General features: G+C 42.8%; 1 protein-coding gene across 3 annotated transcripts; it reads right to left on the reverse strand.

Annotated features, from left to right (window-relative positions):
* Positions 1-1,122: 1,122 nt before the first annotated feature.
* Positions 1,123-24,165, reverse strand: LOC112263414 (E3 ubiquitin-protein ligase TRIM36). 3 transcript variants are annotated; one of them, XM_024439589.2, is made up of 11 exons: positions 23,851-24,165; positions 16,551-16,791; positions 13,055-13,087; positions 10,511-10,854; positions 9,979-10,125; positions 9,323-9,418; positions 8,691-8,944; positions 7,900-8,021; positions 5,909-6,217; positions 4,006-4,303; positions 1,123-3,726 (listed from the first exon to the last, which is right to left on the reverse strand). In XM_024439589.2, the coding sequence occupies exons 1-11, from the start codon at positions 23,935-23,937 to the stop codon at positions 3,369-3,371; spliced, it is 2,289 nt and encodes a 762-aa protein (XP_024295357.1). In that variant the 5' UTR covers positions 23,938-24,165; the 3' UTR covers positions 1,123-3,368. The 3 variants fall into 3 exon arrangements, with proteins under 3 accessions (XP_024295357.1, XP_024295360.1, XP_024295359.1); XM_024439592.2 differs by lacking the exon at positions 23,851-24,165 and adding an exon at positions 21,887-22,210; XM_024439591.2 differs by lacking the exon at positions 13,055-13,087.
* Between the last annotated feature and the right edge of the window lie 1,453 nt (positions 24,166-25,618).

Consider the following 25,618-nt stretch of genomic DNA (forward strand, 5'->3'; position numbering starts at 1 on the left):
TTGGTTTTGCTCGACTCATATCGCCTCTCTCCTGCTTTGAAAAAGGTAATAGAGGAGCTGAGGCGAGGAAACGTGCTTGTATGAAATGAGACTCCTCCATTCCCACTCACCAGGCAAATTACTTTTACAGCAGTGGAATCCCAAAATCAAATTTGCAAAGCGATAAAAATTTTGCTAGTTGTGCAAGACATTTTATAGATAAAATAATAAGTAGCTAAAACGCTAAAGTAATATGTTGTTTTGAAATATGTGCATGCTTTTTTCCTTTGAGAAAAAAGCTGTGGCAGATTTTTTTTAAACTTCCGTGCTAGATGTCATAAGGATACCCTTGATAATCAGGAAATGGAGGTGGTGAACAGGCTCCTCTGCTCATCGACTAACGAATTGATACTCACCTGGAGCACTCGATCACTTCTCGTTTCCGGGTCATGGAGAAGACGGAGGAGTTGAGGACTGACTTTTCCCAATTGAGAATCTCCCCTTGTCTTACAGAGATGAAGGGTTGACGCCTTCTCAGTCCTCTCCTCTGTTGCAGTCTGGGGAAATGGGTCCTCTGCAGCAGTCTTCTGGTACCAACTACTGTTTTCAACGACAACATTACTCAAAACACTGTTAGACATCTCCATTTGCACAATTCTCCTGAAAGAATTAAGCTGATTCTGTAGGAATATCATGTAATTTTTTTGGGCCAGGATGTGCAGGATCTTTTAAATTCCTGCAGGAAAAGGCCAATTAAGCAGGTGTCCTATCAAAGAATGTATTCAATTATACAGGATTCCTGCAGGAATTGTTGCCTTTGTTTAGTAACTGTGTAGGTCTTTAGGACTTTTTTGCAAGGGTAGATAATCTTACCTTATCTGTAGAGGCAGTAGCGTCACTTGCTGTCTAATGATGACGGGTGGATCGTGGTCTGAGGGGAGGAGAAAAGGTACATGGCTTTGGGAAGAGTCTGTGTGTATGCATTTCTTAAAAATTTCCAGTTTTCCATGCCCTGCTATCCCAATTCCCAGTAGTGATATGGGGACATGGATTATCAGCATTTGGCATTTTCTGTTTGCAAAACCATATTCAAAGTGAAAACAATTAGGTATAAATACACACACACCTACAAATAGAAAACAATTGTTTTAAAACACACTAGTTTATTTCATACAAATCCACAAACAGCAAATTTAAAATAATAAAAAAAAGCGTAGTATTTCAATAATTTGATGACCAACAAAGCTTCATGTTCATTAAAGCATTATACTCACTGAAAGCAAACATCACATCCCATTACTTACAGGAGAAAACAATAGGCCTATTTCCTGCATTCTACGTAATATTGCACACCAATTCATACAGACCTGCACAGCCGAGAGGCATACATGCGACAGTTTAAAGTGCTAGCTTGAACCATTTGATTGAGAGTCTGCAGAATATTTGGTCTAACGTACTACTGAAAGCCATACGATTCCCTTTTCTAAAATTAGCCGTGAGATGTCGCTAAAATATGCACACTATATAGTAAACCTCTACCATACATCGACCCTGAAAGACACAGCTGCTGTGGCCACCAGTGACTTGACTCAAGATAAGCAAATTAACAAACACCTAATCTAAGAGACATTCAGTTTGTTCTGTATATAATAATGCATTCTGTGATGAATAAACAACCCTGAACCTGTTAATTAAGTGCATAGACTTTTTAAAGGTGTTTCAGTCATTCCAAAAGGAACAGGTAGAGGTGTTGTGCCCTAAAAGGAATGGTAGAGGTGTTGTGCCCTAAAAGGAATGGTAGAGAATTACTCTAAATGATGCACACCAATTCTAAAGTAAATAGGAATTCAGTTTAAAACTACAGATTATGTTGTTACACAACATGACCTTATAGGATTCAGATAAGCAACAAAATAACACCACATATTCTAGGAAACGCTACACTCAAATGGACCTAAACACATCAAAACACAGAAAGGGGGATGTGTATGTTCAGTTTTAAATTGCTCACTTCACAAATTCAGTCAGGCGTGATTACATCTCGGTCCAATTACAATTTTCCACCAACTTCCCAAATGTCTCAAGTTTCTATTAAGCCTTGAGAAACGTCACAGCAGATACAGATTGCAGATCTAGGTTTTATTTGACAGAAAATGTCACACTAGATATGTACATGGATGTTAAAATTAAGAAAAAAATCTTAATTCCAGTTCATTATCGGATATGAGCAATCTTAAAGGCTGATATATTACGGTATAATAAAATTGTAATGTATTTATGGAAGCTGCAAAGGAAAGTTTAGTCCTGTTCCGAGTAGGAAGGTATAGTTTTAAAGGGATTTCCAGGGCCGATAGGAGGTAGGTAGCATAAGGCCCACAGGCCACAAACCTGAGAAAACACAAACCGATTACCTTTACCCTCAACAAAACACAAACATGACTGGATCTACAGATAGTCCAGTCCAGAAACCCATGTAGGAAAGCCAGAGCTGACCAGGGGTGTATTCAGTATGGTGAAACGAGATAAAAGTAGAGTCAAAATGACACCCTTTTCTAGGACAGAGAATTGTCGATTTGCATAATATATTTTCTATCGAAATGTTCTGAAACGCTGCACCCTCTTGATTCTCAAGAACCAAATCAACAACTTGTGTAACAACTGGCTGTAATTTTAACTTGAGATCGGCCTGTGTCAACTCACAATTCCAAAAGTTGACACCATGATTTACATGGGAAGTCTGAGTTGCACACGCAGAACTCGTTTGAATTCAACCCTGCATGTGAATGCCTAGTGTTTACATTTCAGATAAATGTGCTCTGCTTTGAAGTAGTCAGTAGGTTGTGAGCGAATATGTGAAAGGTGTGGTAGTCTTTTAAATAAACACCTGTGAGAATGTGTCCAAATTCAAAAATTCGGTCTACCCAACTGGTGTTGACCGTGAGTCTTGTCAAAGGACATTGATTAGGTATACGTTTTGTCTCAGTTTTTGGTAGGGATGTTTCTCAACCGAGGGGTCCTTGCAACTTAGATACACTCTCTCACCTTTGTAACTGATGACTAAACTAGCCTGTTTTGCACAGTTATTATTAGACAAATTACAGCATTTGCTAGATTACCTATTTATCATGAAAGGCACAGGAGGGGGACTAGCTGCAAGGCTCTTCGGGTTTCACTTGGCTACATTTTACTGGACTTAGTAGTACAATATAAATAGCTGTTCATTAAAACAAAGAAATGGCATGATGATAATCAACTGAAAGTGTGTACATACACACACAAACAAAATCACTACAAAAATATACCTGACTGAAAGCAGAGAGAGAAACATGAGCTCAAAGGCAAGTGTTGAGAGTGCGAGAGAGACTTTGGTGTGTGGAAGGCCCAACATCTCACATATACGACAGTCGCTTTGCTGCGATGAACTCCTCTAGATGGACCTTGCCACTACCCATGAGGCCAAACGCGGGATACATGGTACCGGTGCAGTCCACCTGCCGCTCGTAAAGGCATCTCATGGTGTTTGCATCGTAGAAGTAGACACGGCCCGCCTCGTAGTCCAGGTACACGCCAATGCGCTGGGGCATGGGCAGCACCCGGTTGCCGTGGTCATTGCCGGCGGTGGCGGAGGAGATAGATGCTTTGGGGATGAACACTTTGCCCATGCCCACGGTGAGCAGGGTGAAGGGCTGGGACAGGTCGTAGCACGTGTCCTCGCTGCCACTGTCGTGCCCACTGTCGTGGTCGTACCTGGAGTTGGAAGAGATAAGAGAAATCAGCCTACAATTGCAACACATTCAACTATACTCTGACGCCACACCATAATTATCTGGAAGCCTGTTAAAATATATATAATAGTAAACCAACAAATTATTAGGTAATAAATATTTTTATGAATTGTTGAGAAACTAAGGCCTGGTCTGTGAGTTAGCCCTTAACAAGTTAATGCTTTTTACAGCACAGCCTTCTTTGTGACTCAGGCCTGATCCTTAGTGAGTAATAGAGTAAGACTGAGGAAGTGGGGTTTACCTGGGGCTACTAGTGTCCCGGGGGTTGTGGATCCACTCCAGCAGCTTGGAATCAGAGGCCACGCCCACCTTGACTAAGTAGGAGTGGGGCTCCACGCGGAAGGCCCAGTAGTGTCTGCCCTGAGAGATGCCGGTGTCACCGATGATGTAGTCCAGGCCCATGTAGCTGCCTGTCTGCACGCGCTCAGCAGCCAGCAGGAAGGCCATGCCGGCCGCACTCTCCACCGAGTCACGCAGCTTACTCAATGTCAGCCGCTCCGAGCTGAAGCCGCACTTGTCATTGAACAGGAAGCCAAACACTACAGGCGAGAGAGAGCAATGATACAAAAGGAACAGCATCAGCCGCAGATAGGATTTCACATCATCTTTGGATGCCAGGGAAAAGATGGACTTTCATAAAGTGTCACATGGGGGCGCCATTATAAAGATGTTCAAGTAATGAAACAAACTTAAGGAATTTAACCAATTTCCAAAACGATACATTTTCAGAAGTGAAGATATACACAACAATGCTTGGTTTCTTATTTCTCAAATAAGGTCTATATAAATTATTTTCTAGGCCACATCTGCTGCTGAACATAAAAATATTCCAAAAATAGTTACAGCGCCAAAGGCAATAATAATTATGCCTGTGCATTGAACCATTGCATTTTGTCTCCACGGTATGAGATTACTTTATTCGCATTAATTCATGACGATCCCTTAAAAACAAGGGCAAAAATACTAGCCGTTTACCCCTTCAGCCTTTGTTGTGTGAACGGCACAAACTTAATTGAATGTAGTCATCCTTAATATAAGCTTAATTAAAAAGGATAAGAAAAATTATACATGTACGGTCATACAGCAATGATTCAAGTCTACGCCTACACTGACTGTTGTTGTGATAGGAGGCGTGTTGAAGCTACTGTAATGTCTGTCTGAGGCCAGCGTTGACCCAGAATTCCATCTCATTACTAACGCACTGTGCATCCCACTGCTACATGTGCCCACAGTCCGGGCAAAGGAATGTGGGCTCCCATCACTGGACTTCCATCTACAGTGGGCCCAGCCTCAGTTTACGGCAAACTAATGAGCCAGGGGAGGATAAACACCCAATGAAATCCTAATGGATCAGCCATTGTCTATATGCATGGGGGCTCCAATTCAGTAGACTGTTGAGGAATTAAAGTGATATTGACCCCTAGAGTGCTCTACATATGGCATGTGATTGCCATTCAGAGTGCTTAGAACCATCGGAGTCAGAAACAGAGGCTTTGAATATTGTAAACAGATGAACTGTAACTCTGGACCTCAGCTGCATCTCAACTCTGCCCAGTCGGTCTGAAGAAAAGAAAAAAATGACTTCAAAAAGACAAGTGTTTCTGCGATTCAACAAAAGGAGATGGGTCGCAGAAATTATAAATGACTGACCGACCCACCGTCGCTTTCTAAGAGTCAACTGTATTTTATCCACACAGTTCACTTTGAAACAGTCGAGCGTCTGTCAATTTGTAATCTTCCGTGGATCCGACTGCTAAATACCAAAAAAAAAAAAAGCTTAACTTCAGCCCCGAAGCCCAACACAGGCGGGATGCCAACGTAAGACTGAGAATAAGACGTATTTCTTTGTAAGTAGGATAATTAGCATGCAACTTTCAGGGCTGCCTATTAGAGATTTTTGCTATATAGCCCAGTACAGTATACTAGTTTTTCCCAGTTCCTACATTTGAAAAATGGAATTGAATCATTATTAAATTATTGCAGAGAATTTACTCCAGTAGAGCTTGAAATTATTAGTCTGTCACTGTTTTGGTTAAGGGCCCAGGGCCACCTCTCTCTTCATCAGTGCCAACCATACACATGTGACATCATCATAATCAGTGTTTGGTGTGTGTGTGTGTATGACATCAGTGCCTGGTGCCTACCTGGAGCAGGTGGTGTGTGGAAGGTGACTTCTGGGCTGTAGGGGCTGTAGAAGGAGTTGCGGCAGCTGCGTACTCTGAACGAGTAGAGGCTGTTGGCCTCCAGGTCGCACACCACTGTGCTGGGGCCGTACACAGGGACTGTGGGGCGCCAGCGGCTGCCGCCCTCCTCCTCGTCCTGCTCAACACCCAGCTTCCTGTACTCAAGCACCTGGTGGTCTGTGGCCAGGGTATCCTCAGCCAACTGCCAGCACACCAGGCCTTCGTTGTAGACGCGACTGCGGGACAGATCGATGATGGGAGGGTCAGGGACTGGAGATGGAGGGGAGGAGAAAAATGTAAATGGCAGAGGGAGGGGTCAGTTTAAAGTGTAATTTGTCTGCAGCCAATTCATATGTTTTTCTCTAATTGGCAAACTACTATGTATTGGTTATTCAGGAAATATAGAAAAATAAAATGATAGAAGAACCCTAAACTTGATTCAACACATTGGTTTATGTAATAGCATAAGTTTATTTAAGGGCATTGAGTCGAACAGCGATGAGACTGAACTCATAGACAGACAGTACAGAATATAGACAGACAATGGATAGGAAGAATAAGAGAAGCTCTTAAAAAGGTTTCATTAATGCACCGACATTGCCAGGAAAAGCACTTTGCAAAACCCTCTCTCGCTTGCTCTCCCCCCCGCTCACTGCGGATAGCTTCCCGTCACAAACAGTAGCAGCCGGATCCAGCTAGGGTCCCATAGAATCGGATCAGGGCTGAGGAGGGTGCAGCAGATGTAACTGGGCAGCCTGCAAACCCAGCCGGCACCCGGCCCGAGAGCGCAGCTATTCTCAGAGAAACAACCTATTTTTCAGGCTACAGCCGGGACGGGAGGGAGAGACAGACTAAACAGAGACATCAACTTCCTTCTTACTGGCTGTGAGTTCAGACCATACTGCAGTCTCTGGAGGGGCTGGTTTAGTAAGGGAGAATGCACACAACACAATGTCTTTATGGTTCAACTAGTGGGACACAAATATGGAGCCATTGTGAGCGTAGAAGACTCCAGAATGGCATTATAATGACAACTTGATGAGCAGGGTTGAAGTTACACATCGACTCTTGGGGGGATATTTGTGGGAGGTGTCCTTGGTTGTCACTGTCCCATCCTCAGATCCCCACCCTACAGGCACTGTGAACCTTGTTGATGAGGACTGCCAGACATTTGTTAAATGGGAGACAGTTTTTCATCCTCTGCTCTTTTCATGTCTACCGTCAATTCAATTACTGCTAGGCATCAATTCTTAGAGCTTCCTCCTCTCAGACAGAGTGCATCATTACCCTCCTGTCCCTCCCCTGCCATTTAGATTAACCACATCAATCAATGGCCTTCCTTTCAAGGGCTTTCAAGCAGCTTTCCCCACAAGAGAGGGAAAATTGATTACTTGTACGCATTTCTAATATGTAAGCAACATACAGTTGTTTCATGACCCTTTCATGACCCACTATGGCTCGACAGAGCAGAGCCCTTTATGGTCAGTAATACTTCTAGCAGGAGGGAGAATGGCTGGAGCTCATTCTAAGGACACAGCCACAGGTAGATGACAGTCTATGAATACCCTTCTGCTTACTTCCTGGGTTACACTCCTACTTAATATGCAGAAAATCAAATCAGTTCCTTTTCATGGCAGACAATTATATCCAGCCCGCCTCACAGTGCCCTTTTCTTTAAATCGGGGGAAAGGGACGAGAGAGTATGCAAAGCAGTGGACCAGAAAAAGCCCTGCACTGCTCTGAGTGCCAAAATCCCTGCGTGTATATCAGGAGTGTAACCGGCTTATTCAATTAAAGGGCTTCTGGTGGCCGGCATCTAAACAGAGAGCAGAGCTCAGAAGGAGGTGTAAGTGACCAACAGGTTGAGGTGACTAAGTGTGGGACAGATGAGGATTGTGTCAACAAATTGAGTTTTAGGATTTCATTACATTGTTAAGGGGGGGAAGTCTTACCTCCACCAAAACAAAGCTCCTTCAGCAGGGTCTCCTCTCTGGAAGTGTCCAGCACAAACTCATCAAAGGAGGGGTCGGCCACAGGGTGGAATGTCCTCAGAGACTCGGTGGATTTCGCGATCCTGGGAGTGAAAGGACACAAAATGGTGAACACTACCAAGAAGCCATTCCATCAGAGCAGAATGGAAATCATCTCCTGGGCAAGATAATCGAGTGTGGCAAACATGTGTGTGTATTAATGTAACAGCGTTCCTAAAAGTACAAGCGTGAATAAAGTCCTCAAGCTGCTTTTTGACTAATGGAGATCAATAAGCAGGATTATAGAGCTAGAGCGGGACATGGGGAAAGTAAACAAGGCTTTGTCGTTCCAATCTCTCACTTGGAAAAGGTACCTGGCCAGCCACACCAATGGCTGACCGGATCTCTGGCACATTCACCACACCCACATAAGCTGATTGAATTCTCCAGCACTAAAATAACAGGGGCCAAATCCCCATCACAAACCTAGAGGTCCAGAGTTGCCACAGGGAAATGACCATGGCAATAGTCACCATGATCAAATAGCCGTTATGGCCTGTAATAAAAATGTTGAAAATGGGCCCTTTGTTTGTTAAGAATGGAGGCCAATCGAATTACTGCCCTTTTATAAACAATGGTATTATATCACCGTTAGACAATAGCCTTTACCCACAACTGATGACGGGAACCTTTGGGTGACAGTGTCTACTATCCAGAACAGAGGGAAATGTGCTGGGACTGGGAGTGGCAGACACGGCTGGAGAGAGGCTGACCTGGTGTGCAGCTGCTTGGCAGTCTGAACAAAGCAAGACTGGTCCGTCTCCTTGAGAACCTCCTGGGCATAACCCACCAGGCCGCTGTTCTCCAACATGCCCTGGTACTCGTCCACCTGGCCCCGAAGCTGGTCCAGACGCCTCGTCCTTGACTGCTCGATGGACCGCAGCATCTCAAACTTCCTCTCCTGGAGGGTCTCGAACAGTCGCTCAAAGTTCTCGTCGGTCCGACGCTCCGCCAACTGGCCTTTCTCCTGTAGAAGTAAGAGAAATGTTGCACGACAATTCATTGAAACCTACAACTGCATAGAAGTAGCCTATGGACCAGTGTTTGTGCAATCATGGCACATCATGCCGAAGAGTTTGACATGACAAGGAGTTGGAATGATAGCACAAACGGATCTGGGACAAATTAAATGAAGACAAGACAGGGACAAAAGACATAACACAGTACAGATGAGCAAACGCTTCTGCAGTGGAATTCATGTGAATTAGTATACGTTCCTTTGTTTATGCCTTTATATGCATTTGAATAAGTGACCTTCCTTCTCAGGCCAGACAGAATGTCCCTTTGTTATTGGACATAACAGACAACACAGGACTAGTTTAACTCTGTCAACACAGCTACTTGCCTCGGTTTCATTGATCAACACCTCCAGGTGGGAAATCTGAGTCTTCACTTGGTCTTCTTTGCTGATTAAGTAATGGATAGCCTTTGATAGCTTCTCCTGTTGGTATAATAACAACAAAGAAGATTAGCAGAAATGCTCAATAGATAGAACATAAGATACAAATGATTGCATTAAATATGGATGAGTCCGGCCCGGTGCCCGTGTCCACAGGCCTTTTAGATTACAGCCAGAGGACACGGAGTCCTTTGTCCCTATGCTTTCAGTGGCTGATTGACCTCTGTCTCGGCGGGGTAGACAAGGTTCGCTTGTTGTGGATGACCACACGTGTCAATTACACTGCTCACAAAGGAAAACTGATCATGTGGACGCGTGCCACTTAGTACAGGTAACTGATCAATATTTCATTAGGGGGCTGAGAAACAACGGCGTCACTGGCCAGTTGGGTAAACAACTTCCAAACTATAACACTCTTTTTGTCTTGGGTTGTATTCATTAGTACACACCGTAGCAAAACTATTATTTTGCAGTGAAAAACTAATTTATTTTTTGGGACAAATTCAGGTAGTTCACTCCCCGTTTGCTTCCTGGTAAATAAATCAGATTGTTCTGCTCAGGTCAAGTGAATGGTTGGAGACATCGTTATTGTCATAAAGTACCTTGAGGATCTTGTAGGCGCTGCTCATGGTTGTGACTTTGTGGTTGGCGTGGGAGCCTCCCAGCTTGCACAGGTGACAGACTGGACGCCGGCACACCTCGCAGTACATGTTGACCTTCTCCATCTCATGCTCCGGACACATCAGCACCTGGATGGCCATGAGCACACATTGGATTAGTGGCCATTTTAAAAATCGCAAACTCGTCACACCACATATGCAAAATGTCACAAAGGGGTAGCCAAGAATGTCAATACATTCTCTCTCCTTTCAATCCTCTTTCTATTTGTTAGCACTGAACAGGTATCTCCCACAACCAGCAAGTTTCACTGGATTGCAGAAGCACAAAGAAAAGCAGAGATAATTAAACCAACATCTCTGAAATTAAACCAATATCTCTGAAGGCAGCATCATTAACGCAATCAACACCATCAATGACATGAGCTGATCCCTGCAATCTAAAATCAACAGCAGAGCAACATGGTCGAGATCAACAGCACAATGAAACCCCCCCGAGGTGGTAAATTGTGTCTACCTTGGGCCTAAAATTCATGGTGGGACCCACGTATTCGTGCTGGGCTTTGGGGGTGCCCCAGGGGTGGTGGAACTTGAAGCACTCATTGCAGTAGCTGGCCTTGCAATCCATGCAGCTCTTAGTAGCCTCCTGCTGGGGCGGCTTGCACATGTTGCACATGATCGCAACAGCAGCGCGGGCCGCCTGCCGGTAGCGCTCCACAATGCTCTCCAGGGTGAAGTTCCGGAAGAGCATGCTCATGCCCCGCTCGCCCAGGTCCACGTCGTGTTGGCAACCCGGGCATGGGAAAGTGGTGATGCGGGGGGTCACAGAGCCACGCCTCCATCCTGGTGAGGACATAGAGCCTGATACAACAGACAAAACGGCCATTAGAGTGCTAATCACACAAAGTAAGGGTAGGCCTGCACAGACAAGCACACACACACAGTGTCCTACAGAAACAATCACGGATCCTTCTCGGAAAGCTCATACTACTTGGTCTCTCACACAAGATAGATGGATAACACAAGAGATAGGAAGAGCGTGTTTACAGTGACCTGGACACAACAGATTCACATTAAATTAATTTCAAATCAGGTGCAAAGTAAAAAAGGTGGGAAACCCACTAATGGAACCGAAATATCAACTCAAATCAACTTAAGGGTAAGAGAGAGTAATATCGATTTCCAGCTAAATGGCTACCTGCAGAGGAAATTCATTTTTTAAATGATTTGTCCAGTTCAATATATCCTAACACTCTCTCACAAACACACACGATGGAGGCAAGCAGCAGAACAATGTGCACTGAATGTAGGAAAATGGCAAGCACACAGACATGCGGTGGGCACAAAGCAAGCGTGTGTGACAAACATGTCTGTCAATGTGTGTGACGGTATATAGCGATGGGAGACTGAGGGTGTTGATGGAGTAGTGAGTGAGCAGGCTTGGCGTTTTGGACGGTCTTGGGATGGAAGTTGGTGAGGTGGGGGCCAAGTGTCCTGGCCTGAAGCGGATGGGAGAGGTCAGGGATTAAAAGGACAGTGTACTTAGGCTAGGTGGGTGTGCTGGTCGGGGAGGGTGGGTGTTGCAGCGTGTCTGCAGCAAGGTGTACGGTAGCAGGCTGAGGCACGTTGCCTGCTGCTGCAGTGGAAAGAGCTCAGGGCAGAAACTGACAAGTCATCGCAAGGCCATTCTGGCAGGGGGTACGCTTCCTACAGAACCACATCATTAACAACATGGTTTGAGTCATCACAATGCGACACAGCCCAATCGCCATAACCAGGACTGCATTACAAAATGGGTGCAGGCTATCTTGCCAGGAGTATGTGAATAAACCAAATGCTGTACAAGGTAAGAATATACATTTAAAGAGTAGAGTTAAATCTTCCCAACACATTTTTAACTCCTTTATCTTTTTACTTGAAAAATATACTGTCAAGATGAATGGCTTTTAGACTGAAAGCCTTAGGGTGCAAGACTTAACCTCTACGAAAAAGGGACACAACTGTTTTGTATCCCGACTTAAATAATTCTGGTGCCATTTTAAGGAGTTGTTCAGATGCATAATTATCATGGCATACCATTTTTTAAAACATCTACTGAGCACTTCAATGTAAAATAAATAAATAATGTCTGCTAAAGCATTGTGCTCTAGGGTCTTCTCCCATCAAATGATAAGAACATTGCTCATGGCGCACATGCCAATCTCTACAACACATGCGTGTCTAAAGCATTTTCTATAACTGAAATGTGGTGCAAAAAATGTTTCTGGAGCAAGCCTGTCAGTAGGAGTGAGACTGAAGTTTGAGGCAGTATAGTCTAGACAATCTTGGAATGTCTAAACAAAATATAATATTTTGTTTTGTAACATAGAAATAGGTTCCCTGCATCTTCTAAAAGTACATTTTTTATTTCTTTATTATTATTTAACTAGGCAAGTCAGTAAAGAACAAATTCTTATTTACAATGATGGCCTAGGAACAGTGGTTAACTACCTTGTTCAGGGGCAGAATGACAGATTTTTACTGGCCCAACTAGGCTACCTGCCGCCCCGACAAGGTACTTCTCCACAAGGTACTGGATATTTCCGAGGCTACAGGGAGGGGAGACCACTATTCATTTGTCCAGGCATTAAGAAATTCCACTTTAAACCCAACTCCTAGGTAACTTCCTGAGCCATTTCACTTCTCTCCTCTCCACTCTCTGACTCACATCCCGCCCAGAGCTGTAGCTCACACACTCACTCTCCAACCTACTTTGTAAGACATGCACGTGTTGAAAGCAGAGCACAAAAGCCCGAAAGCACCAGGCTTGAAAAATGGAACTAAACACCAAATGCAGACATAAATTGGTGGGACATACTATACATTTGCGACTTTGCTCAGTAGACTTTTTAAAAAGCTAGAATGCCACGTCTACCAAAATCGGCTACATAAAGGCAACAGGGGCCTATTGTCAGTTGTGTGGTTACATACAGTAGAGTAACAGTTAAGTTGGGGTTCACAGGGGATCTAGTAACACTGTACTCACTACTACAGCTATTCAAAAAATGGAACGCGTGTCTACCTCTCCTCCCAAACGACCTTCTCTGCAGTGTGGCTGCAAGCAATGGACAAAGAAGTGAAGTGAGACCAACAATTAACATGTACAGTATGTTAACAGAAGTGGAGTTAAACCTGATGCACAACCAATTACAGTGGACAAGTGCTAACACACAATAACATGGCGCTTAAAAGAAATGGCCTTCTTAAAAAAAGGTTTTGGTGGAAACATATGTGAATTCACAGATTTCAAACCGTATATATCTCCAGCACCAGTCAAGTTTGGACACACCTACTCATTCAAGAGTTTTTATTTTTTTATTACTATTTGCTTTATTGTAGTATAATAGTGAAGACATCACAACTATGAAATAACACATATGGACACAGTGGTCTAAGGCACTGCATCTCAGTGCAAGAGGCATCACTACAGTCCCTGGTTCGAATCCAGGCTGTAATCACATCAGGCCGTGACTGGGAGTCCCATAGGGCAGCGCACAATTGGCCCAGTGTCGTCCGGGTTTGGCCGGGGTAGGCAGTCATTGTAAATAAGAATTTGTTCTTAACTGACTTGCCTAGTTAAATAAAAAGGTCTCACACACACACCACACACACACCTGACCAAAAAGCTATTTTGTTGGCATTTACGTATGTCCCCATTACCAGTAAAACATAATCAAAACCTATTTCTTACACTTACTTCCTGTGCTGTTTCATTGTTCAGTCGTTTCATTCTCAACCAGGATTTCATCATGCATGTCAAGCAGTGAAGTTTCAGCTCTGTCTATCCGTGGCCTCTTTTCCTCGGTGTGCACGGTCACTGTGTCCGTTTACATCTTTTCCAGCTATGCATGTAACATTCCACGTAAACCCCGTTTGTCTGCGCCGAAGTAGCGGTCCTTGTACCTAGCATCAAGCATGGTGGCGACAAAGTAAAGAGGCTCAGAGAGAAAGCCACCGTAGTGCTTGTTCAAAGTCTCGAGTACTTTTGTAAGTTAACCCCACGATCTGTCGGCAGTTTTGTTGAGCAGACGTTTCAATGCCATGACAGAGTGCATCATGTCTGCTGCAGACGCAGTTGAGCTTATTTTTCCGAGTCAGTTGTTCGAATGGAGCTAGGAGTGTTCCTGTTTCATATGCCAATGCCATTGAAATGGCAGCAGCGGTATGTGTCAGGACATTACCTGGCACAGGACATTTACTGTGACAGGACATTTTTGAGCATGCAATACGGCTTTCCTTAGTACGAAATCCTTGTCAACCCACTGTGCTGTCAGACTCATAATGGTTATGGGGCTGACATTGCAGGTCCAAATGTCAGTTGTGAAGCTCATGGATGTGAGTTTCAACAATACTGTGTAACTCCGGTAGGGCAACATCTGAAAAATCGTGTACCGGGGCTCGATCAGTCGGCAAAAACCAACATCATCCACGACAGAGCACAGTTGATTGTCAAGGGCAATGAATTCCATTATCTTGGCGTTAAGAGATTTCGCCTTTGAGTTGTCTCGCTGAAATTTTCTTACTCTTTCAAATGACTGCTCGACTTTTACATGTTAAGTATTTTTCTGCTTTTGTTCTGTGTAGCGCTGTATTTTTCGTGGCATCATCATGTCATCTACCTACGTTATATAGGTACGCACGTCAGCTTTGACATCGGTTTTGCACATCAGCGTTAAACTAGACATCGGGCCGATGCTAGCATTTGCAGCTAATGTTGGCCGATTCTGATATGCTCACCAATATATTGTGCATTCCTAGTTTTTGCAACTGCACTTGAAGAAACTTTCAAAGTGCTTGAAATTTTCCAGATTGACTGACCTTCATGTCTTAAAGTAATGATGGACTGTTGTTTCTCTTTGCTTATTTGAGCTGTTCTTGCCATCATATGGACTTGGTCTTTTACCAGATAGGGGTGGTATACAGAAGATGGCCCTACCTTGTCACAACACAACTGATTGGTTCAAACGCATTAAGAAGGAAAGATATTCCACAAATTTACTTTGAACAAGGCACACCTGTTCAAAGGTGAAATGCTTTCCAGTGGATTTCCTCATGAAGCTGGTTGAGAGAATGCCAAGAGTGAGCAAAGCTGTCATCAAGGCAAAGGGTGGCTACTTTGAAGAATCACAAATATAAATTATATTTTGATTAGTTTAACACTTTTGCTTACTACATGATTCCATAAGTGTTATTTCATAGTTTTGATGTCTTCACTATTATTCTACAACGTAGAAAATAGTAAAAAAAATAAAGAAAAACACTTGAATTAGTAGGTGTGTCCAAACTTGACTGGTACTGTACAGAGTTGAACATTCTAAAAACAACAAAAATGTGTCTAGTCCGAATCCTAATAAAACATTGAGGAGTTTCCACAAAACCTTTTAGCTTTTACAGCACTTGACTGATAAATATAGCCCTGGGCTCAGTTCATTTAATCCCTCATTCATTCCCCGCAGGCAGGTTGTCACCATGATCACCACTGGTCTGACATCCATTCAGCAGAGGTGAAACCTTTAGTGAAATGCTGTCAGAGATTTAAGACTTTTACTGAAAAGTATGTTAATAATGTCCTTTAAGATTTCTTCAATGTACTTATAAGAAAACTGTTTACTAAATCAGCTGCAAAAGTACCATGGTTACTAATGCCAAGGGGATTTAAATGAAGGACATGATTCTTAAGATGACTAAGGATATATAAAATGTATTACCAGTTCTAACTCTTTTTCTAAACAGCATTGAATGTTTCCACTGTGTTAATAGATGCGGACCTGGACATGAAGAATGGTCACATTCAGGTTCGGGCAAATGTGAATTGGTTGGGCTGTGGGTTCCGCAGCTGTGTTTTTGGAGTGTCCAGGGACTAGCTCATGATTAAGTAAAAGACTGCCTTGTCTCACTCTATGCTGTTTGCGCCTTGGATTTGGACATTGACCTCTCAGCTTCCCTTAGCTTCCCCCAAAATAAAGAATGTGACAACCTCCCCCTCCCACCAACAAGTTATTTCATAAGCATTTTAAATGCTTTAGTGGGACAGTCGTGCTTTGTTCCGACATGTGTACATAAATCAAGCCTGTCATCCTATCAAGGTGGTGTAAATGATAGGCATTCCTTGTTAAGAAATTGCTTGGCATTACAAAATCAAAATAGCCACAATACACCTATCATTTAACGTTTTTGGGAAGTGCATGCTTTAAGGGCATGGAACTTGACAGAACAAAAGTGATGAATTGAATAAGCTTGTCGAGTCTCTATACTCTGTTCAAGAAACTTAAGACCCATCTCAAAACTTAATGAGATTAAAGGAAATAGTATGAACAGCCAACATTATGATTTTAAACAGGGTGGGGTCAGTGGTGTCGTCTTTCATTCTTACAACCCAGAGAATAACTAGGAAAATACAGATTAAACTGGGTATGGCATGTCCATAAAACTTTACTGCAAATTGCATGTAATGTTGCCAGATTTGCATCACTTGTCACAATTTAGGCTTGATGAAGAATGGCCAAACCCAAACGCACCTGATCTTGCAAGCCTATCCAGCCTCTCCATGCTTGGCGAGGGAACTCTGGATCGGGGCCCTGGGCTCCCAGGGAGGGAACACTCCGAGCCTGCATCGAAAGAATCCTCATGGTTCAATAGCAGCAGCTCTCGGACACACTTGTGACAAACGCTGTGCTGACAGGGCAAGATGAGGGGGTGTGTAAACAGCTCCTTGCAGATCGGACAAATTAGTTCGCGCTCAATATTCTTGATAGGGACCTGGTGTGGACACAAACATTAATATATTAGGTCTACAGTAAATTTATCCCCAGGCTAATTGCTTCTGCATACCAGTTCAACAGAGATAGATCCAGCTGGTGGACGAGACTAGCAACAACAGCGTTTTCCAAACTCAGTCCTGGGGACCCCAAGGGGTGCACAGTTTGGTTTGATGAGGAGTTTTTTTTTTTTTTGAGTCAGCTGTGTATTGCTAAAGGAACAATTCAAAATGTGCACCCCTTTGTGTCTCCGGGACAGAGTTTGGGAAACGCTGGTCAACAGTAACATACTTAGGCTTACGTAAACGCTTTTTAAACATTTCATTTGAAAGAGGCCAGTTTTGATACAGAGACTGGGCATACATGTAACATTTGTAAATGTGCCTGGCCTACCAGGGTAGAGCTTACATAGTTAAAGAAGTTCATGCATCAGCTTGTTGGTTAGCGGAGGCAAAATGGTTAGAGCAAGCAATTCCTCAAAGGGGAAAGCTATATGGACACACCTGGTGCCCAAAATGATGACGTATGTTGAGTGGAGAAGAACGGATTCGGTTCGGTCATCCTGATGAGCCCTTCCCAGCTATCTAGTTTTTAGATGTGGCTAGAAACTTCGGGGGAATTAGGAACTTGTCTGCCTAAGTTCGGCCTTGGGAGCATGTTCAGAAATTAATTTTAAATTGGAGTTATTGTTTTTTTTAAATAAAAATGTGGACGTTAGTTGTATATTTTTGGTGGAAATCACTATAATAAATGTGCTGTAGATGTCACCCTGGCCTGATATTGGCTACAATATCAAGCTACTTCCCTCACTTTACTGTGGCAAGCCGGCTTGCTGCGCAAACTCTCCTCCATTGAGCAGTAGACTGTATCGCGGTGACAATTATTTTTTAAATTTTATTTCACCTTTATTTAACCAGGTAGGCTAGTTGAGAACAAGTTCTCATTTACAACTGCGACCTGGCCAAGATAAAGCAAAGCAGTGTGACAAACAATAGAGTTACACATGGAATAAACAAGCGTACAGTCAATAACACAATAGAAGAAAAAAAAGTCTATATACAGTGTGTGCAAATGGCATGAGGTGGTATGGCAATAAATAGGCCATAGTAGCAAAGTAATTGCAATTTAGCAGGTTAACACTGGAGTGATAGATGAGCAGATGATGGTGTATAAGTAGTGATACCTGTGTGCAAAAGAGCAGCAAGGTAAATAAAAACAATATGGGGATGAGGTAGGTAGATTGGGTGGGCTATTTACAAATGGACTATGTACAGCTGCAGCGATCAGTTAGCTGCTCAGATAACTGATGTTTAAAGTTAGTGAGGGAAATGTAATTATCCAGCGATTTTTGCAATTCATTCCAGTCACTGGCAGCAGAGAACAGGAAGGAAAGGCAGCCAAAGGTGTTGGCTTTGGGGATGACCAGTGAGATATACCTGCTGGAGCGCGTGCTAGGGGTGGGTGTTGTAATCGTGACCAGTGAGCTGAGATAAGGCGGAGCTTTACCTAGCATAGACTAGTAGAGAACCTAGATGGTTACTGGTACCAAATACCAATATTAAACGTTATTTATTGTGTAGACTTATCCTTCTCTAAATAAACATCAAGTGGGATGAGCAAAACATTTTAATATAGATATATATAACTAGGCAAAAAAATAAAACGTCCTCTCACTGTCAACAGCGTTTGTTTTTAGAAAACTTAAAAATGCGTCACTATTTGTATGAACATAAGATTCAATAACTGAGACACAAAATGAACAAGTTCCACATACATGTGACTAACAAATGGAATAATTGGTCCAAATCAAAAGTCAGTAAGTATCTGGTCACCAGCTGCATTAAGTACTGCAGTGCATCTCCTCCTCATGGACTGCACCAGATTTGCCAGTTCTTGCTGTGAGAGAGGTTACCCCACTCTTCCACCAAGGCACCTGCAAGTTCCCAGACATTTCTGGGGGGAATGGGATTGAGATCCGGGCTCCTCGCTGGCCATGGCATAACATTGGCATTCCTGTCTTGCAGGAAATCATGCACAGAACGAGCAGTATAGCTGGTGGCATTGTCATGCTGGAGGGTCATGTCAGGATGAGCCTGCAGGAAGGGTACCACATGAGGGAGGAGGATGTCTTCCCTGTAATGCACAGCATTGAGATTGCCTGCAATGACAACAAGCCTCAGTCCAAATGAAGCTGTGACACACCGCCCCAGACCATGACGGACCCTCCACCTTAAATTCGATCCCGCTTCAGAGTACAGGCCTCGGTGTAACGCTCATTCCTTCGACGATAAACACGAATCCGACCATCACCCCTGGAGAGACAAAACCGTGACTCGTCAGTAAAGAGCATTTTTTGCCAGTCCTGTCTGGTCCAGCGACAGTGGGTTTGTGCCCATAGGCGACATTGTTGCCGGTGATGTCTGGTGAGGACCTGCCTTACAACAGGCCTACAAGCCCTCAGTCCAGCCTCTCTCAGCCTATTGCGGACAGTCTGAGCACTGATGAAGGGATTGTGCGTTCCTGGTGTAACTCAGGCAGTTATTGTTGCCATCCTGTACCTGTCCCGCAGGTGTGATATTGAGATGTTCCGACACTGTACAGGTGTTGTTACACGTGGCCTGTCACTGCGAGGACGATCAGCTGTCCGTCCTGTCTACTTGTAGCACTGTCTTATGCATCTCACAGTACGGACATTGCAATTTATTGCCCTGGCCACATCTGCAGTCCTCATGCCTCCTAGCATCATGCCTAAGGCACATTCACACAGATGAGCAGGGACCCTGGGCATCTTTCTTTTGGTGTTTTTCAGTCAGTAGAACGTCCTCTTTCGTGCCCTAAGTTTTCGTAACTGTGACTTTAATTGCCTACTGTCTGTAAGCTGTTAGTGTCTTAACGACCGTTCCACAGGTGCATGTTCATTAATTGTTTATGGTTCATTGAATAAGCATGGGAAACAGTGTTTAAACCCTTTACAATGAAGATCTGTTTAGTTATTTGGATTTTTATGAATTATCTTTGAAAGACAAGGTCCTGAAAAAAGGTATATGTATATATCTATCTATCTATCTATTGTAATGCTCTACTTGTCAGTGTTCCAAATGGGACATTATTTAACTAATAAATGTTTGTTTTTTTATACCTAAACAACAGATACTATTCATAGCTAGCAGTGCACTGGAATGACATTCAGTTGAAGTGGAATGACATTCACTCATGGGATGGGTGGCCAAAAATAACTACCTGTAAGCCACACCCCCAAAGAGCCACAAGTATGACCAGAGGCATACGGTGCCTTTGGAAAGTATTCAGACCCTTTGACTTTTTCCACATTTCGTTAACAGCCTTTTCCTAAAAATGGATTAAATTGTCCCCCCCCCCTCAATCTACACACAATACCCCATAATAACAAAGCAAAAGCAGGTTTTGAATTTTTTGCAAATCTATTAAAAATACAAACTTAAATATAATTTACATAAGTATTCAGACCCTTTACTCAGTACTTTCTTGAAGAACCTTAGGCAGCGTTTACAGCCTCAAGCCATTTTATGTATGACAAGCTTGGCACACCTGTATTTGGGGAGTTTGTCAGGTTGGATGGGGAGCGTCGCTGCACAGCTATTTTCAGGTCTCTCCAGAGATGTTTGAACGGGTTCATGTCCGCGCTCTGGCTGGGCAACTCAAGGACATTCGGAGACTTGTCCCGAAACCACTCTTGCATTGTCTTGGCTGTGTGTTTAGGGTTGTTTTCCTTTTGGAAGGTGAACCGTCACCCCAGTCTAAGGTCCCGAGCACTCTGGAGCAGGTTTTCATCAAGGATCTCTCTTTACTTTGCTTCGTTCATCTTTCCCTCGATCCGGACTAGTTTCACAGTCTCTGCCGCTGAAAAACATCCCTACAGTAAGATGCTGCCACCACCATGCTTCGTCTGGCCACTCTACCAGAAAGGCTTGATTGGTGTAGTGATCCTTCTGGAAGGTTCTTCCATCTCCACAGAGGAACTCTGGAACTCTTTCAGAGTGACCATTGGGTTCTTGGTCCCCTCCCTGACCCTTCTCCCCCATTTTGCTCAGTTTGGCCGGATAGCCAGCTCTAGGAAGAGTCTTGGTGATTCCAAACAATCCTGTCTTGGAGCTCTATGGACAATTCCTTCGACCTCATGGCTTGGTTTTTGCTCTGACATGCACTGTCAACTGTGGGACCTTAGGCACAGGTGTGTGCCTTTCCAAATCATGTCCAATTAATGGAATTTACCACAGGTGAACTCCAATCAAGTATCACAGCAAAGGGTCTGAATTACTTATGTAAATAAGGTATTTTTGTTTTTAATTATTTTTTTTGCAAATATATTTCTAAAAACCTCTTTTCGCTTTGTCATTATGGGGTATTGTGTGTAGATTGATAAAAACAAAAACTTTTTAGCAATTTTAGAATAAGGCTGTAACTTAACAAAATGTGGAAAAGGGGGTCATAAACTGTCCGAGTGCACTCTATGTCACTGTGCTTCTATGGCTGTGTGTACAATGCCACTGCCTACTTCATTTGTTCATTTAGGTTTTGGCCTTTCGAGGGAGTTTTTCCCTAGCCACCGTGCTTCTACACCTGCATTGCTTGCTGTTTGGGGTTTTAGGCTGAGTTTCTGTATAGCACTTTGAGATATCAGCTGATGTACAAAGGGCTATATAAATTGATTTGATTTAACAAGACAGCTCATAATCCAGTGCCCTTATCACAGTCAACACCTATATTTTAGCTTAAAACAAAGAAACATTCTCAGCCTCATGGCCAAACTAGCTTGCTGGGAAGAGCTCATCAGGATGACTGACTGAAACGAATCCATTCGTCTCCACTCAACTCTTAGCTGCGCGACATACTTCATCAATGTGTGCACCAGTCGGTATAGCCTCTCCCTCAAAAAATAGGCAGCACAGAAACTTCAAATGCCTTATTTTATAGTTAATTATTACTGTAAAATTAGCCTATATACTTTCAAAAACGCCATTTGAAATGGGAAGGGCAATGATGAATCATTAACGTTCCACGAGGACATTTCATTTCATTTTGTATTATTAAAACTAGTACACAGACTTGTCACTTACCGGCAAAATTGAGTTACGTCGCGAGACTGCAGACATGATGAATAAATATATATATTTTTTAGCGTCGTTTAGCTTGTTAGAACTTATCCAACGTATGTTGAAGTTGTCGAGTCGACAATGAATTCTAACACCGTGAAAAGACGCTATGGATGGGACCGAGTGTCGTGAATCAGCAACAGTCTAAAGGCTGCTGCATTTCAAGTACTGACGGACAGCAAAACTGTGTGGGGCGGGGTGGAGACACTGAAATCACCATAGTAACAATGCGGCAGCCCAGAGTATTCAAAAGACGGGGAGGGCAGTAGGATCAGGTTTCACTGGACCAAAATTCGAGGCTTGCAGTGAGAGACGTTATATTGTTGCACTCCCACAATTGTTACTGTTAGGCCTACTATTTGTATACTGAACAAAAATATACATGCAACAGTATCAAAGATTTTTCTGAGTTTACAGTTCATATAAAAGGAAATCGGTAAATTTTAAATAATTTCATCGGCCCTAATCTATGGATTTCACATGACTGGGAATACAGATATGCATCTGTTGGTCACAGATACCTTAAAAAAAGGTAGGGGCGTGGATCAGAAAACCCATCCATATCTGGATTGACCACTATTTGCCAACTTTGCATAGAGTTGATCAGGCTGTTGGTTGTGGCCTGTGGGATGTTGTCCTACTCCTCTTCAATGACTATGCAAAGTTGCTGGATATTGGCTGGAACTGTAACACGCTGTCATACGCAATTCCAGAGCATTCTAAACATGCTCAATGGGTGACATGTCTGGTGAGTATGTAGGGACATTTTCCGTTTCCACGAATTGTGTAGAGATCCTTGCGACATGCATGATCATGTTGAAACAGGAGGTGATGGTGGAGGATGAATGGCACGACAATGGGCATCAAGATCTCATTACGGTATCTCTGTGCGTTCGAATTTAACATTGATAAAAACGCAATTGTGTTCATTGTCAGTAGCTTATGCCTGCCCACTCTGTTCAAAACAGCAAACAGCTTCTCCACACGACACCATACACGTGGTCTGTGGTCGTGAGGCCAGTTGGACATACTGCCAAATTCTCTAAAATGATGTTGGAGACGGCTTATGGTAGAGAAATAAACATTCAGTTATTTGGCAACAGCTCTGGTGGACATTGCCAATTGAACACTTCCTAAAAACTTGAGACATCTGTGTAGATTGTGCATTCAGTCATAGCACTATTATTTTTAGATAATTAATATGGCACTTCATGGACTATGAGTGGCTTGAACAGTAGGCCTAAGTGAATTTGTGTAAATAGCCTAAAGCTTACCCTACCAGTTTAGCAGTGAAACATGTTTGCACAAGATGTTTGCACATGGATGGTGCATCCAAATAAAGTTCTCCCCAAATGCAAATATTACATGGGTAGGAGTAGGCTGTTTACATAAATTATAGTCATTAATAATGTATGTTCATAGGCCTGGTCTATTCCCCTACTCATCTTGTTCAAAAGGCTACAATATTTATAATGACTGCAATTTAGCATGTTTTTGCATTCTATATTCTTTATGCAACCCCTTGGTATCCTGCAAAGCCTAATTAATATATTTCAATTCAATATCTTGATTTATGAGTTACATTATCTTTCTATAAGAGATCAGGGCATTTGTTTGCAGCCTATAAAGGGGATACACTAAAATATAGGACTTCATGGAGATTACATGGAGAGAAAAAAACACATTTGTGAATTTTGCACCCCACACGAACTGCTCAAGTCACACTTTCAGATAGCATAGATAAAACATTTATTTTACATCTTTATGTCCCTGAACCCGTTCCAAGGACGGCACAAAACCTTGAGCCTCCTTCCTCTCCACCTAAATTACACACCTTGATCTAGTTGACACCATACTGAAAATGTCAGCGTGGCTTCAATAGGCTACAGATGTTTCATTTCCATAAATGATTTCTGACGTTCACTTACCTCTCCGGCTGTTATTCGCTGGACTATCTGCTCGACCAAACTCGGTAACATATCCTGATTTTCTTCGGTATCCGCAGTATCCGACATAATGATGTATAATGTCGACAAAATGCAGTGATTATAATAAACAAAATGAGTCAATAACAAATAAATAGCCTAACAAATACTGTAAAAATCGATTGGCTTCCCAAAGAGAGAACGTAACATTCGGAGAAATATGGTTGCATCTTCATCCTCAGTACATCGAGCAGCCTAAGTAGCATACAATTCATTCCCCAGCTGCTTGAGGAGAACATTTTGCAAGATTTATCAAGAGAAATAATCTTTGACGCGTAACCCCGCCCTCACTGTACATCTCAGGCGTGCGTTTACCGGCACAGTTAGACATCAGCAGCATCATCGGCGATGTCTTCAACTGAGCCCTTTGTATTTCACCCAACAAATGAAGACTATGGCTATTTTGAAATTACAGATACTAATATCATGATGTTTGGGAATATAATGGATTTTACTGAGATAAAATTAAAGAATTAAATTTGAGTCACCTGATTACGCATTCAACAGTGCCTTCATGTATGCATGATAGGCCTATAAAGAGTTGTTTAGCCTGCATGTTAGTTCATTACAATCTGAAAACACATAGGCTAGCCTTTTTGTGAGTGGTTTACGCGTTCTTTTGTTCAATTTGTTTAACAATTTTAGCAACAATAGTCTTGAGGCTAAAGCCTATTGTGGTCTTCCCAGCATATCCCTTCAAATAAATGATTTCATGCTGTAACGAAAACAACAATTTAAGACTAGCGTTTTATGATAAACCTGTTAATTATATTGAATAGGTCAGCGATTGAGAGGATTAAATTGGGCATAACTGCTGCGAGGCCACTTGTTCCACGCAACGCGACGGCGTCACCAGATGGCCGCTTCAGGCATATGGTTAAAAAAAAAAACACACAAAAACAAGCGGAGGTCTTTGAAAGCCCATGTCACGTCTTACAACCAATATCAGTGCACCATATAAAGCCACATAATGGACCCCACGCGGCACTGGCTTGTGTGATTGAGTCATTCAATTATTGAGTCATTATTTACCTACTGGTTTAAAAGGGCTTAAGAAATGCGTTACTCGTACAATTATGTAATTTTTAAGTAAATTCGTCCTTGGCTTTGAGATGGCATGTCATGTCACATGCAAGGTCAGATGCTGTATACTTTTTATTTGTAGCAGAGAAAATGACATTTTCCTTAGTCTTCATAAGGACTGCAGCCTTAATTAAGAGTGCATAGCTGAGACCAGGGCAATGTTGTACTACTGATAAAGTACTTCTGTTTTATACTCTGTCATCGTGCTGATTTTGTTGGCACACCTTCACTTTGCAGTAAAAATCAAGATAGGGGAGGGATGCTGGATTTCATGAGATGCTGATTAAAGTGGTGAGTGGATAAACTAACTGATGACTGGCAAACCAGCAAACTGCAGACCCCAAGGACAATCTCCTTGATTAGATCCAAGACTAAACAACCTCTGATGACAATTGACTGTTTCTTTAAACTGAAACATAAACAGGCTTCTTTCTAACTCGCACTCTGCACAAATGAAAAGGCAGGCATGTTTCACATAAATATGCACTTCCAAGCCAGTTTTAGCACAAGTTGAGTTGATTTGACATGATACAGAGAATATGCTATTATTTATTTCACATAACATTGCATATCAAATCCACCTACCTCACTGAAATAGCAGTTTTAAGATTGAGCACTTGCATGATAA

The sequence above is a fragment of the Oncorhynchus tshawytscha genome, linkage group LG12 (genome assembly GCF_018296145.1).
Source record: "Oncorhynchus tshawytscha isolate Ot180627B linkage group LG12, Otsh_v2.0, whole genome shotgun sequence".
NCBI classification, from domain to species: domain Eukaryota; kingdom Metazoa; phylum Chordata; class Actinopteri; order Salmoniformes; family Salmonidae; genus Oncorhynchus; species Oncorhynchus tshawytscha.